Source organism: Abramis brama (genome assembly GCF_963993115.1).
Source record: "Abramis brama genome assembly, chromosome: 23".
Classification (NCBI taxonomy): Eukaryota; Metazoa; Chordata; class Actinopteri; order Cypriniformes; family Leuciscidae; genus Abramis; species Abramis brama.
Genome location: NC_139985.1, coordinates 12,121,302 through 12,135,772, shown reverse-complemented (window position 1 = coordinate 12,135,772; position 14,471 = coordinate 12,121,302). Strand labels below are relative to the sequence as shown.

The 14,471-nt window shown below is 39.0% G+C and overlaps 2 protein-coding genes across 4 annotated transcripts; both read left to right on the top strand.

The window, feature by feature from the left end:
- Positions 1–1,150: 1,150 nt before the first annotated feature.
- On the top strand, positions 1,151–8,371 carry LOC311074506 (aminopeptidase B-like). Of its 3 annotated transcripts, none has more exons than XM_084101177.1 (11): positions 1,151–1,708; positions 2,711–2,851; positions 3,540–3,691; positions 3,987–4,103; positions 5,980–6,215; positions 6,293–6,406; positions 6,550–6,662; positions 7,124–7,232; positions 7,356–7,580; positions 7,666–7,808; positions 7,931–8,371. In XM_084101177.1, exons 1-11 carry the CDS (start codon positions 1,331–1,333, stop codon positions 8,075–8,077), a joined length of 1,875 nt encoding a protein of 624 aa, XP_083957303.1. In that variant the 5' UTR covers positions 1,151–1,330; the 3' UTR covers positions 8,078–8,371. The 3 variants fall into 3 exon arrangements, with proteins under 3 accessions (XP_083957303.1, XP_083957304.1, XP_083957305.1); XM_084101178.1 differs by lacking the exon at positions 2,711–2,851 and adding an exon at positions 2,535–2,675 and having other exon boundaries at positions 7,931–8,350; XM_084101179.1 differs by having other exon boundaries at positions 2,535–2,851; positions 7,931–8,350.
- A 126-nt stretch (positions 8,372–8,497) lies between these two features.
- LOC311074508 (NADH-cytochrome b5 reductase 1-like) lies at positions 8,498–10,329 on the top strand. Its single transcript, XM_084101182.1, has 3 exons — positions 8,498–8,635; positions 9,082–9,228; positions 9,328–10,329. Exons 1-3 carry the CDS (start codon positions 8,621–8,623, stop codon positions 9,562–9,564), a joined length of 399 nt encoding a protein of 132 aa, XP_083957308.1. The 5' UTR covers positions 8,498–8,620; the 3' UTR covers positions 9,565–10,329.
- The last annotated feature ends 4,142 nt before the right edge of the window (positions 10,330–14,471 follow it).

Genomic DNA, 14,471 nt, shown 5'->3' with positions numbered 1-14,471 from the left:
TACATATATATTAGATACTAGTAGTTATTAATTAGGTACTAGTACTTATTTTTTAGATACTAGTACCTATTACTAGATACTAGTATGTATTCAGTAAATACTAGTACTAAGTCATTAGATACTAGTACCTATTAAATAGATACTAGTACCTATTAAATAGATACTAGTACTTATTTATTAGCTACTAGTACTTATTCATTAGATACTAGTGCCTATTAATTAGATACTAGTACTTATTAATTAGCTACTAGTACTTATTCAATATATACTAGTACCTATTTATTAGATACTAGTATTTATTCCAAATGTTACTAGTAAGATTTTTTATTTTACTAGTAAGATTTTTTATTTAACTCTCCAGTGGCCGTTCTGACTAGTCAAAACATAAGACTAGTAAAATAGCAGTTGTAACTAGTAAAATAAGAATAGTTACTAGTAACAATTGCAAAAGATACTAGTGTCTAATAAAAAAGTACTAGTATCTAAAGAATAAGTACTAGTAGCTAATGAATAGGTACTAGTATCTATTTAATAGGTACTAGTATCAAATGAATAAGTACTAGTATGTAAAAAATAAGTACTAGTACCTAATAAATAACTACTAGTGCCTAATATATATGTACTAGTCACAAATGGAATACATACTAGTCAGAACCGAATAGTTGATATCTGAATGACAGATCCCCATAGAAGTCAATGGCAAAACAAATTATTTGTTACTAGTAGCAAAAGAATAGTTACTAGTCACTACTGAAATAAGTACTAGTATCTAATGAATAAGTACTAGTATCTATTTAATAGGTACTAGTATCTAATAAATATGTACTAGTATCTATTGAATAAGTACTAGTAGCTAATTAATAAGTACTAGTATCTAATTAATAGGTACTATTATCTAATGAATAAGTACTAGTACCTAAAGAATAAGCACTAGTATCTAAAGAATAAGCACTAGTACCTAATGAATAAGTACTAGTACTTAATGGAATAGATACTAGTATCTAAAAAAATAAGTACTAGTAGCATGAAAATAGATACTAGTCAGTTGAAATGATTAAATGTTAAAACGGCTTGCCATACAGTGAGATTTTTCAGATTTATTTCATTGGTCGCCATGTCTTCATGACAAACAACACTGCGCTGCGATAACGCAGGCTAGTGCTGCGTAAATCCATTTCACATGCTATACCTATTCGTCTTCCAGCGAGTGGATTGTTTTACCACAGTCCACTTGTCGTTTCTGAGCGAAGAACAGATTGACCACCGTTTGCCGGTGTTTTGCTGTAGCCCGTCAGATCTATTGTTGTAGATTTGTGCCAGTAGTAGGACAATGGATAAAACATTTACGCTGTATTCAGACACAGCCGAAGACGTCGCTACCTCCTCTAGTTTCCGCCAGTTTAAAATAGATCATTTTCATCTCGATCTTAAAGTGGATTTTGAAAAGAAAACCATATCAGGCACCGAAACATTACAGCTGCAATGCATTCAGGATAGTCAGAGTGAGTTACAGCTAGATATTCATTCAACTCTGTCCCTGCATGAAATCACATTCAGTCGAAATGAACGTGACTGGACCAGCACAGAATTTCTGATTCGTGACTTCACCAGTTATGGGACCACGCTCGTCGTGAGGTTTCCCACAACTTTCAACTCAGAAGACAAACTTCAGCTTGCAATCAAATATACAGCTTCTGATGGACCAGGGGTAAGCAAGAAAAACTGTGCCTTTAATAAAAAAAATTGTCCATAATCATTTCCATTTTGAAAGTTCAGGACAAGCCTGAGCTGAGCTTCAATATCAAAACTGAAACGTATTCACTTGTCATGAGACCTAGAAGGAAGAATACTTTGGTTTCTCTTTCTGAATCTGTTCTCCTTGCGGTCTTCCAGACTCACTTTAGTCACTTTAGTCCTTCAGATGGTAAATTTCATTAATTTATTGTAAAAGCAAGCAAGGAAGCATCACTATGGTGGTTTGTTTCCCCCACGGAATAAAATAAATGAAAAGTAATTGCAACATTTTATCTCGCAATTCTGACTTTATAACTCTTAATTCAAAATGTATCTCACAATTCTGAGAAAAGTCAGAAAAATTGTTGAGATTGTATTTATAGCCTATAATAGTGAGATATAAACTCTCAATTATTGTTTTAAATGGCTAGTTTATCGCAATTCTGAATTTAAATATCTCACGATTCCGAGAAAAAGTTATAAACTCGGAATTGTTAGAAAAAACTCAGAATTGTGAGAGAAAAAAAACTCAGAATTGTGAGAAAAAACTCAAAATTGTGAGTTTATATATAAAATTGCAATTCTGACTTTTCCTCCCTCAGAATTTTGAGATAAACTCGTAATTGCGAGTTATAAAGTATGAATTGATTGTGAGATACAAGTTTCCCAACTCAGTTACAAGAAAAAAATTATTCTCGCAATTCTGAGAAATAAGTCAGAATTGTAAAATAAAATTATTTTAAAGTTATTACGTTTATTTTTTTCATTCCGTGGTGGAAACACAAAATACTTCTCTGTAGATGTCATGGCTGGACCCAGTGCAGACGGCTGAGAAGACACTGCCATTCTTGTACACATCTGGGTTCCCTGTCCTGAACCGCAGCCTGTTTCCCGGCTTCCATACGCCCATGACAAAGAGCACTTACTCGGCTGTTGTGCAGGTAATGTTTCACCAAACGCATGTATCTTCTTTTAGGTGTGTTGGCTGGAACCAGAGCAGACTGCGGGAAAGCTCAAGCCTTATGTTTTCACTCAAGGCCAGGCTGTTCTCAACCGCTCCTTCTTCCCTTGCTTTGATACTCCAGCAGTCAAGAGCACCTACTCAGCAGCAGTTCAGGTGAGGCCATTGGGCCAGTCGAATTTACAGATAGAAAGAGAGTATGGGTATATAGACGTAAAGACGTAATTTGAGTCAATTAGGAAAAAATGGATTCCATTAGGAGGCGGCCACTTGATTTTATTAATCAGGAATTGATTGGATTGAAAAATTGGGTTCTAATTTTTTTATTTATAATAGAAATTATTAGTTTTATTCATCAAGGATGCATTAAGCTGATCAAAAGTGACAGCAAAAACATTTATAGTGTTACAAAAGATTTCGATTTCAAATAAATGCTGATCTTTTGAACTTTATTTTTCATCAAAGAATCCTGAAAAAAGAAAATGTATGGTGTCCAAAATAATATTTTCAACAATAGGAAATGTTCCTAGAGCATCAAATCAGCATATTAGAATTATTCCTGAAGGATCATGTGACACTGAAGACTGGAGTAATGACTGCTGAAAATTCAGCTTTGTATCACAGAGATATATTTTAAATTATTTTAAAATAGTTATGTTATTTTAAGTTGTAGTAATATTTCACAATATTACTGTTTTAACTGTGTTCTTGGTCAAATAAATGCAGCTTTGGTGAGTGACTTCTTTTTAAAAAAAAAACACAAGGGTTTTCTTATCATCGCCCTTTGTACTGTCTCATAAACACGGTAGTTTCTTACTTTGATGGTCCTCCCTGTTCTTATCAGGTGCCTGATGGCTTCACAGCGGTTATGAGCGCTAGTAAATGGGAGCAGAGGAAAGCAGACAGCGCTTTCCTGTTCACTATGGAGCATCCCATTCCCTCTTACCTGGTAGCACTGGCAGTAGGAGACCTGCAGTCTGCCGAGGTGGGACCCAGGTAAAAACATCCCAAATCCTTTCCCACAAAGGGATCATATCACAAGGAATAAAGTTTTTATTGCTCTCCTGAGATAAGAGCTCATTTTGCAATAAAAACATACTGTAACTTTCTTTCCCCCCCCCCAAATCATTTATTGAAACTAAACTGAAATGTTCATGGAAAACTGTGTTTTTGGTGCAGAAATACTTTTACTAACATTATAAGTAGACCCTATTATAAAGTAAACATTTAAATAGTAATAATAATTATTATTGTTATGACAAACATTTCTGACTTTTAACACCATTTTCAGGACACGTGTTTGGACCGAGCCTTGTTTACTGCAGGCAGCCAAGCAAGAGTATGATAACGTGATCGAAGAGTTCCTGTCTGTGGGAGAGAAACTGTTTGGATCCTATGTTTGGGGAAGGTGGGAGACACTTTTTTTGAACACCTTCCTAACAGAGTGGTGCAGGGATGACGTATTTTTGTTATAATAGCTTTGGATTGGCCATGCCATGGTTTCCCACGTACACTTATCTAAAGTAACATTAAATTAAAACAGAGGTAAGACACAGCCAGATTTAGATTGGTCAAGCAGCATTTGCTACCCTAAACGGAAATTCACTTCTTGTCTTTGTAAAACACATACACTTGAATTAATGCCAAATATTAGTCGTCACTAATCTGACGCAAAACTTGCGGTAACATACGAATCCGTTTAATCTACTTGGGAAAACAATTTCAGAGTCGGTCGGAATAAAATCAAATGTAAATTCAAAATCAAATTTATTATGTCAGGTAAATGTATCATGCCAATTTCATAATCGGTTCAAAGATAATAAATACAAAACATCAAATGCTCTGGAATAAAGAGATAAAATGCGAACCTGACATTATAAAATACATGATGCGAAGTGTTTTGCATACACTCAGCATCACAGGCTAATTTGAGTTACAAATCGCCCTGAGCCTCATGCTGCATTTCTTTTAGAAACTTCTTTCACATGGAAACATTTGCTAACAATGGGAATTTGCATTCAGAGTTTACACCTTTGGGGAGCAGAATGCCATTTGCCTGGAAGAGCCACCCTCCTCTGTGTGCAAGTTATCTCTAAACTCTTAAAAACTTTATTACCTTTTGGTTTACTTCTGTGGGAATGAGACCTTTGTACCAGTAACGTACCACTAATAACGTCCACTATTGTTTCGGCACCACAACAAATGACTGTCCCCTCAAATAGTGCCCTATTTAAAGGGATACTCCACTTTTTTGGGACCATCGGTCTTAGTACACGATGTAACTACAGAAGAGTCAAGTTTTAAATAGGAAAAATATCGAAACTCTTTGGTCATTTTTTCGAGAGAGATGCTAATGGTCCTGTCCGATTCAATGATCTATGCTAAGCTATGCTAAAAGTGGTACCGCCAGACCCGGAGATCGGCTGAATGGATTCGAAAACGGTAAAACTCAACTGTTTAACTCTGGGGGAGTTGTAAAATGAGCCTATTTCCAAAAAAAGTGGAGTATCCCTTTAAGGGTATAGTGGTTGATTTCGGACAGAGCCCTAGTGTATTATAAACATAGGCTATAACTGAACTACACCACGGTCGCATGACTTCAACGTCACCATCACTAAGCTTCCAACAACTCTTTCACGCTGCATCGAAATTGCAAACTGAGTCGGTACTACATTTTAATTTAAATTTACTTCATGTTCATTAAAAAAAGTATTCTCTATATAATATGAAGATGGGTAGTATGAATAAAAATTCAGACGTACTACATGTTGTTACTGGCACGTGACTTTCCAGCATCAGTTGCATCGCTTCATGTCCATTAAAAACATTTTCCCTGAAAGTTTGAGTTCTAATAGTTTTCAAGAGCGTGATTATAAACACAAAGAGGCTGTGAAAGCAGACTTGTGAGTAGATGAGTTTACCAGTTTGGCGGATGATATTTAATGTCCCTTTTAAGCAACCACCTTTTACAAGACAAGTGAAAACAAAAACAATTCACAAGAGGGTATTACTGATGCATTTTGTATTGTAAATAAAACATGAAAATATCTGGAGCTTGTGTTCACCGCAGACCTTATTTCAACCATTTAACCAAAAACCCATTCAAAAAACCCATTGACCTCTGGACGATGGAACCGGAAGTGCTAAAATGCTAACTCGTTTACTGGTTTTGGCCTACAAAAATACGTCATCCCTGCACCACTCTATTCTGATTGATCTAAAGTGGCTTAATAGAATCTGAAGATAACTTTTAATGTGTGTCTTTATTTGTTGTACTTGTGTAGATATGACGTGCTGTTCATGCCTCCATCCTTCCCTTTCGGTGGGATGGAGAACCCCTGCCTGACCTTCGTCACGCCCTGTCTGCTGGCCGGCGATCGCTCTCTTGCTGATGTCATTGTACACGAGATCTGTCACAGCTGGTTTGGAAACCTCGTCACCAACGCCACCTGGGGTGATTTCTGGCTGAACGAGGGCTTCACGATGTACGCTCAACGCAGAGTTTGCAAGGAGCTGTATGGTATGCTTTACATTATTTGACCCCTTAAAGTGTTTCACTAATAAAGAGTTCATTAAAGGGTGCCATTTCTTTCGCAGGAGAGGCTTACACATGTCTGGAGGCGGCAACTGGTAAAGCTCTTCTACGTCAGCACATGGACAACACTGGAGAGGACCATCCTCTCAATAAACTACGGGTTAAGATCGAACCAGGTACTGTGGGTCACCACTAGTTTATTGTCTATTTAATTTGACGTTGTAAGCTGAATAAAGATAGCAGTCTCACACTACTTGGTCATTATTTATCACAAATTGTGAAGAATAGGTTGTTACTGCCTCTGTGTGTTTTTACTTAGGTGTCGATCCTGATGATACCTATAATGAAACGCCCTATGAGAAAGGCTTCTGCTTTGTTTCCTACCTGGCCCACCTCACAGGAGATCAGTCACGCTTTGACGCATTCCTCAAGGTTACTGGAACAATAAGCCTACAGAAAATGTTTTTAATAATAAATAATAAAAAATATATATACTAATGTTTGAAAGTTTGGGGTCAGTAAGATTTTTAAATGTTAAGTCTCTTATGCTCACCAAGGCTGCATTTTTTTGGAACCAAAAAAAACCACACAATTATTTCAAAATATTAATTACAATTTAAAACAACTGTTTTCAGTTTTAATGTTTAAAAAAAATATACAATTTATATTTTTTCAAATATAATTTATTCCAGCCATTATTCCAGGCTTTAGTGAATTGTTATTTTATTTATGTACTATTTTAGTTTTATTTTATTTTGAATTTTAATGCGTCCTTGCTGAATAAAAGTAGTCATTTCTTTTCTTTTTTATCTTACTGACCTAAACTTTTGATTGGCAGTGTATATGAATGAAAATTTGAAGATATGAGAAAACAGCAATTGTGTCTCTTCAAGGCTTATGTGGAAAAGTTCAAGTTCAGAAGTGTGTTGGCGGAGGATGCATTGGAGTTCTACCTGGAGTATTTCCCAGACCTGAAAGAGAAGAATGTCCACAAAATTGAGGGTGCGGAAAAAGACCATTAGTAGCATTTCTTTGTTATAAAATCACAAAGGATATTCTGAATCTATACTGTTCAGGCTGACGGCCTTTTGTCTTCAGCTTTTGTGTTCTCATTTGCTTTGTTAGGTCTGGATTTTGACAGCTGGCTCAATGTCCCTGGTTGGCCTCCATATGTCCCTGATCTCTCTGCTGGTCAGACACTGATGAAACCAGCAGAGCTGTTAGCGGAAATGTGGGTTAACCATAACCTGGACTTAAAATCCATCAACAAAACTGATATAAAACCATGGAAGACCTACCAAACTGTCTACTTCTTGGACAAGATCATTGAGAAGTCACCCCTTCCAGACGGTGCAAATAACTCATTGTGTTTTTGGATGAATGTTTAAGTATTTTAAGTAGATTGTAAAATAAATAAGTATTTCCATATTAACAGGTAACATAAAGAAGCTAGAGGAGTCCTACTTGCATATTACTGAGTCCAACAATTCTGAGCTGAAATTGCGATGGGCCCAGATTGTTGCAAAGAACCAACATAAACCAGGATTCCAACATATTCGCAATTTCCTCACAAGCCAGGTTAGAATCTGTACATTATTTATAATTCATTCAGCTCTTTGGACTATTAAAATGATCAATTGTATGAATAGAGATCGATTTAGCTTATTTTTAAAGAAGGATTTTTCATGTTTTGGTTACAGGGGAAACAAAAGTACACACTTCCTGTTTATCGGGCCCTTTGGAATGGATCAGAAGAGACAAAGGCTCTGGCAATGGAGATATTTTCAGAGACATCGAATCAGCTTCACATCAATGTCCGCAATTACGTAAAAAAGATAATAGCTTGAGCATAAATTTATATATAAGGGAAACCAATGTATGTAAGGCCCCTGGTATCTTAAAAACTCAAAAGGACCCTGTTATCTTAAAATTACGGTGTTTTTAGCATTAATATAACAATCCGTATTAATTCTTCAGGAAATTGCTTTCACTTTTTGGAATTTGTGGATGATACATATGAATGAATCAATAAAGTACCTTGAATTTCTGGGAATTTCATTCACTTTTTTAATTTAAAATTGTATTACATTTGTATGAATCAATAAAATACATTTCTAGACAAAAATAAATTGGAGGACATTAATTTTTGCACTTTTTCTGGGAGTTTCTGGACAAAAGGAGATTGGAGGTTTTATGTGTTTCAGATAGTGTTGCAATGGGGGTGAGTACGGAATGCGTTGAATGAAACGTTTTATTATGCGCAATAACTGCGCAGCGTTGTTTGCCTCGAACACCGAGCTCTCCGCCTGCGTATTCATAGGTGTGTCGACGAATGTTTAGTTTGAAGGTTTACTCTGACTGAATCTCCTTGTAGAAGTAGATTACTCAAAATGGGTTACGCGATGGTAAGTCACAAAGCTTTGGAGAAGTACACTAAAGATGAATTGCAGTTATTTAATGTCATTCAGAGGAAGTGCCATGTTAACGTTACTGCTTTGGAATGCCACCAAGTTTATTTCGCATAACAATGCTGCATGCTTTCCCATTTATCAACACACAGCATATTGACTAGTCATGCCACCAAATTGAAAATATTATATTCAGTCAATTGCATTTAACTTACTACCGAAGCAGCAGACGGTTCTTCTAGAAATGGGATACCAAAGCAGAAACGTCAGAGTTTATTCTAGGAAAAACAGATGATTCATCGATGCATTTGAAACCGTTACACACTTCTGTTGTGTGTGTACTGTGAATCAACCAATGAATGCATTTTTAGCTTTTTTTAATAATTGATTATATTCTGTTATGTTTTTAAAACCTTGTTAATATGCACTAATCTGTATTTTAGTCCACTACAGTAGCAGTGACCGTTGGAGTGGTACTGGTCTCAACAGCAGGTGTGCTGGGCTATTATTTCTTCAACAGGAAAAGGAAACCACAAATTACCCTGATTGATCCCTCTGAAAAATACAAATTGATACTTGTAGACAAGGAGGTATTTGCCCTGTCTCTTTATTTCAATGGGATACAATTTATATATGTGGTACTGACAAGATGCTTTTGACAAAATAAAAACTTTACTCTCTTTATACAGATCATAAGTCATGATACCCACAGGTTTCGGTTCGTCCTGCCCAGCCCAGAGCATGTTCTCTTTCATCATCTCGTGTTCGAGATCCACCTATGGGAAGGGCATCCGCACCTGACCTCTGCAGAAGCATCCAATTGCACCAAGTCTGGCCTGACAGACAGAAGCACGTGTCCAATGCCCGGTAAGGGAACCGCCCCTTATAAGGATCTCCCAGAGCATGCCTGCTCTCAGTTGGGCTGACCAGTCTAACGAGGGCTTACTCAAGGAAATCCTTCCTGGTATTTCCTCGCTCGACCATGAGCCGCCCGGCTCAGGCGAGGACGAGGACCCCGCTATACTTGATGGCTCGGACAACGAGGAAACCATCCCGTCCGCCCAAGCTCCCCCGGTTAGCGGCTCGGCTACACTGCCACACGCAGTCCTTCTCGAGGTGTGTGAGCGAGCGGCCACTCGGCATTGAATGACCTGCCCTCCAGAATGCCGCCGACCAAGAGAGGGATGTGTATGACGGCAAACTCCTAGCCCCCCCGGTCCTAGGAAGCAGCTCATGCCTGTCCTCCCCGCGTGCGCTAAGCACATGCGTCACTATTGGAGAGACCCGCTAGATCTAAAAAAGCCCACTAACTCTACCCCGTCAGACGGGAAGAGGAAGCGGCCTACCTGATGTTCAGCTCCAGGGGCTTCTCGGTCCAGGTTTTTGAGCGACCAGCCCATTGGACACAAGTTTGAGCTTTTCCCCCTCTTCACCCAAGAAGAGGAAGTTCTCATCTCGAGGGCCCCTTTTCCCTCGTTCGGGTGCCCAACCTCAGTTCAACATGGACATGTCACAAGTTCAGGTGTGGTCCATAAAAATTTTCCCTCCCAGCTTCCAGTTCCAGAACTGGGGGGAAATTCACTGTCAAGTGCCCTACCACTGTTGAAATGTGCTCAACCACGGTCATTTCACAGTTTGCACAAACCACCTCTCACACATTCAATAAAGGTTCAAACCCCTGTGTGTGTTTCAAAAAGAAAAAAACAAAAACAACAATATCAAACACTGTGAGCAAAAGCTCTGCCGAGTGCTGTTTGCCAGAAATCCTACATGTCGCCCCTAAGTTGTCCACTAGATGGCGCCATTGCCAATGAACGATCCAGTTGTATGTAGGGGTGGCAGTGGCTCAGTGGTTCATGTAGGTTGTCTACAAACCGAAAGGTTGGTGGTTCAATCCCCGGTTCCACCTGACCAAGTGTCGAGGTGTCCATGAGCAAGACACCTAACCCCAGCTGCTCCCGACGAGCTGGATGGCGCCTTGCATGGCTGACACCGCCGTCGGTGTATGAGTTAGTGAGTGAATGGATGAATGTGAGGCTATGTAAAGCGCTTTGGTGGCCATAGGTCTGTGAAAGCGCTATATAAATGCAGTCCATTTATCATTTTACCATTTATTGCCAGCCCTAGGCAACTCTCTGGTGAGGGTGGCTTCTCTCACGGCACACGTGACAGCCTGGCAGTCTGTTTGCCAGAAAATGGACTGCATTTATATAGCGCTTTCACAGACCTATGGCCACCAAAGCGGTTTACATATAGCCTCACATTCACCCACTCATTCATACACCGATGGTGGTGTCAGCCATGCAAGGTGCCATCCAGCTCTTCGGGAGCAGTTGGTGTGTGTCTTGCTCATGGACGCCTCGACACTTGGTCAGGTGGAACCGGGGATTGAACCACAAAACTTCCGGTTTGTAGACAACCTACATGAACCACTGAGCCACTGCCGCCCCAACCTCCATGTTTCAGCGGAGTTATCTTTTCTCACACAGAAGAAAGCTCTTCTCACATTCTGAAAAGCGAGATCTCTTCTTGAGAAGGGGGCGGTGCAAGTGGTGCCTCCGCATCAATGTCATCAGGGTTTTTACTCCCGTAATTTCCTGATTCCAAAGTAGGACGGTTCACTTTGTCCTATTCTGGATCTCAGAGTGTTGGGAAATACAATTTCAGAATGTTAACCCACAACGTTCTCTCTCGTGCAGTAAAACAGAACGATTGGTTCACATCGATCGATCTGAAAGATGCTTTTTTCCACATAAGCATTTATCCTCCACACAGGAAGTTTCTTCGTTTCACCTTACAAGGCATATGTTACAAGTTCACAGTTCACAGTTTGCAGGACCTTATGGATAAGGGAAGATCCTTTTCCACTATTAAGGTCTATTTAGCGGCTATCGCTGCATGTCATGTGGGGTTTGACAGCGCTACGGTGGGGCAACATCCCCATATACGTAGATTTATGAAGGGCGCGCGCCTCTCTCTTCCAGTCCCCAGGAGAGTAGTTCCTGAGTGGGACCTCTTCATGGTGCTGGAGGCAATGTCTCAACAGCCGTTTGAGCCCCTGGGAAGTATTTCCCTGAAGAATTTGTCTTTCAAGACAGCTCTGCTCCTGGCCTTGGCATCTGCCAAGCATGTCAGTGATCTCCATGCACTTTCTGTTCATCCCTTGTGCACTAAATTCTCTCTCAGTGGAGATAAGGTTTTTCTCAGGCCCAACCCGGCCATTATGCCAAAATGCTTCCCGGCATTCACGTGTGAGGTGATTGAGCTTTCCGCGTTTCACCCAGCAGCTTTCTCCTCCACAGAGGATCAGAGGTTGAATGCTTTGTGTCCTGTTCGTGCCCTGCGGGTGTACCACACAATATTAAAGTAAAAAAAAAATGTATTAGTGCAACTTTCATGAAGTTAAATCAATAAAAGCATTCCTTCCGCTAGGAAAAAAATAGTCCCTTGCCATGAACAGCAACGTTCCAATGTGTAATATGCATGAAAGCTCAAATAAAAACAACAAACCATTCTCAAACTTTGTCTCATTCTTTTTATTTTTTACAACACAATATTTGTGAAATTTCCTCATACAAATAGGCATAGCTTATCTCTCAGCATGAGAAAACGTTTATTTTTTGGTTTATTCCGTTATTTTCTCTCTGCACTTAACTAAATATTTGCATAGTCTAAATAAAAACACAAGGGCACATATTTTGATAGATAACAGTTACGGTCTTTAATCTATTTTATTAATGGTATTAATTTAGTTGCTAAAATGCTGCCTAACAAGAGATACTTTTTTTATTGTTGTTTATTTAAATTTATTTGAACATCTCCGTTTATTGTGCATGCATTAAATATTTGTCTCATTTCAATCAGCTCCACTGTGGTGATATTTAACGCGGTTCTCTTTAGTTGGGGCTCAGCACTGTCAGCAGTGTTTTCTGTTGCAGCAAGAATGTCGCTCCAGTGCTTTCTTTGTTTTAAGTTTGGCCTCCAGTAGCTCTGTAGTGAACTTTCACACTTATGTCCACTCACAGACATAATTTCCCTCGATTCGAGACCAGCATCGGACAATCTCTGCACCATGGTGCTGCAAAGGCAGTGATTTGTGTAAACCTTGGAGGTGCCTGCTGCTTTACAAATTCTCGGCAACATTGTTGCGAGGTAGTTCACACCCATAGGCTCTCTTGTGTACCTGCAACAGTCAAAAATGAGAAAAAACTTTAACACAACAAGATTTAACACAAATTATAAATAGCTAATATGATTTATGTGTCGCTGAGTGATCTATACGCACCAAACACATTTAGAGAGGTTTTGCTTTTTGGGGTGAAGGTAAAAAGCAGGGGGGGTTAGAAGGCAGAAGAGAAAAGTACTTCTCTAGAGAGGCAACGGGACAAAGCGGGTTCCCAGTTTGTTGGAACATGAAGCCATGCCTGCTCTCGTTATTTCTGTCATGTGGGTCCTTATGGTTTTTTGTGTCTTCATTGAAGCTCATTGTGACATACTTTAAACATTTTCGTTTGTTAAAATGCGGAATGAGTCTGGAATGAGTTCTCGGTTCCCCTCTTTTCCTCTACGTCCGAAGTGTAACTGCACGTCAAACCAGACTGAGTCCTTCAGGTAAATTGGGATTAAGCGCATCGGACAGTTTTATGGTGCTGAAATCTTTAGTAGAAATCGGTGTGTTTGTTGCTCCGTTTTATCACGACCCTCTCTTCTCTTCTCTTCTCTTCTCTTCTCTTCTCTTCTCTTCTCTTCTCTGTCTTTACGACTCCAACAAAAACCGTATTGGATGAGGTGAATTCGCTGTCTCTCATCAGACACCAGGGCAAACTCAAAGGTGGATCATTCAGGAATCTGTTCAGACCCGCACGTAACGCTACATAGCTACTGATCCCATATTTTTCGCCTTTGGAGCTTCTGACAGTTCCGTAGAAGTCATGGAGAAGTGCGTTGAGTTCCGTCTTGGTGATTTGTTTAAAATCAATGCTGCAACCCTTTTCACTACACCAGTCACCGAAGCATTTCACTGCCCATTGGGTTTGCTGCACGGTATTTTTTTAATTACGAGTCTTTTTGAATGTATCAATGTTACATTTCAGCACTTCAGCATGACGGTTCATATTTGTAGAAGTCTCTCCAAATTGTTCCTCAAACCACTCATCCATCGTCATGTCACCTAGTAAATCAAAATTTACTTTAAACATTTTAGCCTTTTTAGTTCTTACGTTTTTTTCTGTTTATGTTGATACACTAGTGCAAAATGCCTGTGCAAAATCAGTTTTTAAGTGTGTTTTTAGTAATTGTTGGTTTGGTGTGTTTGAGTGCACATTGTTACAATTACACAGCAAAAGTTCAGTGACATTTTTATTTGTGCATGGTAGAAAGCACAACGTGAACTCCGAGAAAACGCTATGCTTGAGCAAACATTTTGTGAATAGGCAACTACAAATGATGCCCGTTGAAAGAGAATGTGAACGCATTGAAAAGGATATGTTTAGTTGGTGAATAGCATTTACACAGTAGCGATAACGTTAAGCGCACCAGAATGAAATATAATATTCAGAAGTAAACAGCATAGCTGATTTATAGATTCAGTTTACATCCACAAATGAATAAGCACGTTGATTCAGGGAGCAGTGCAAAGTGCCGGTGCAAAATCAGTTTTTGTGAGCTGATCGCTGAACAAAAAAGTTCAGGAGATATTTCTCAGCGATGGCTGATTTAAACAGTTTCAATATGATAAAAAAATAACTTTTATATTGATTCAATGGATTAATTGCATTTTGTAAAAAAAAGTGTCATGAATTTATTGCAGTTAAGCGCACCAGAATGAAATATA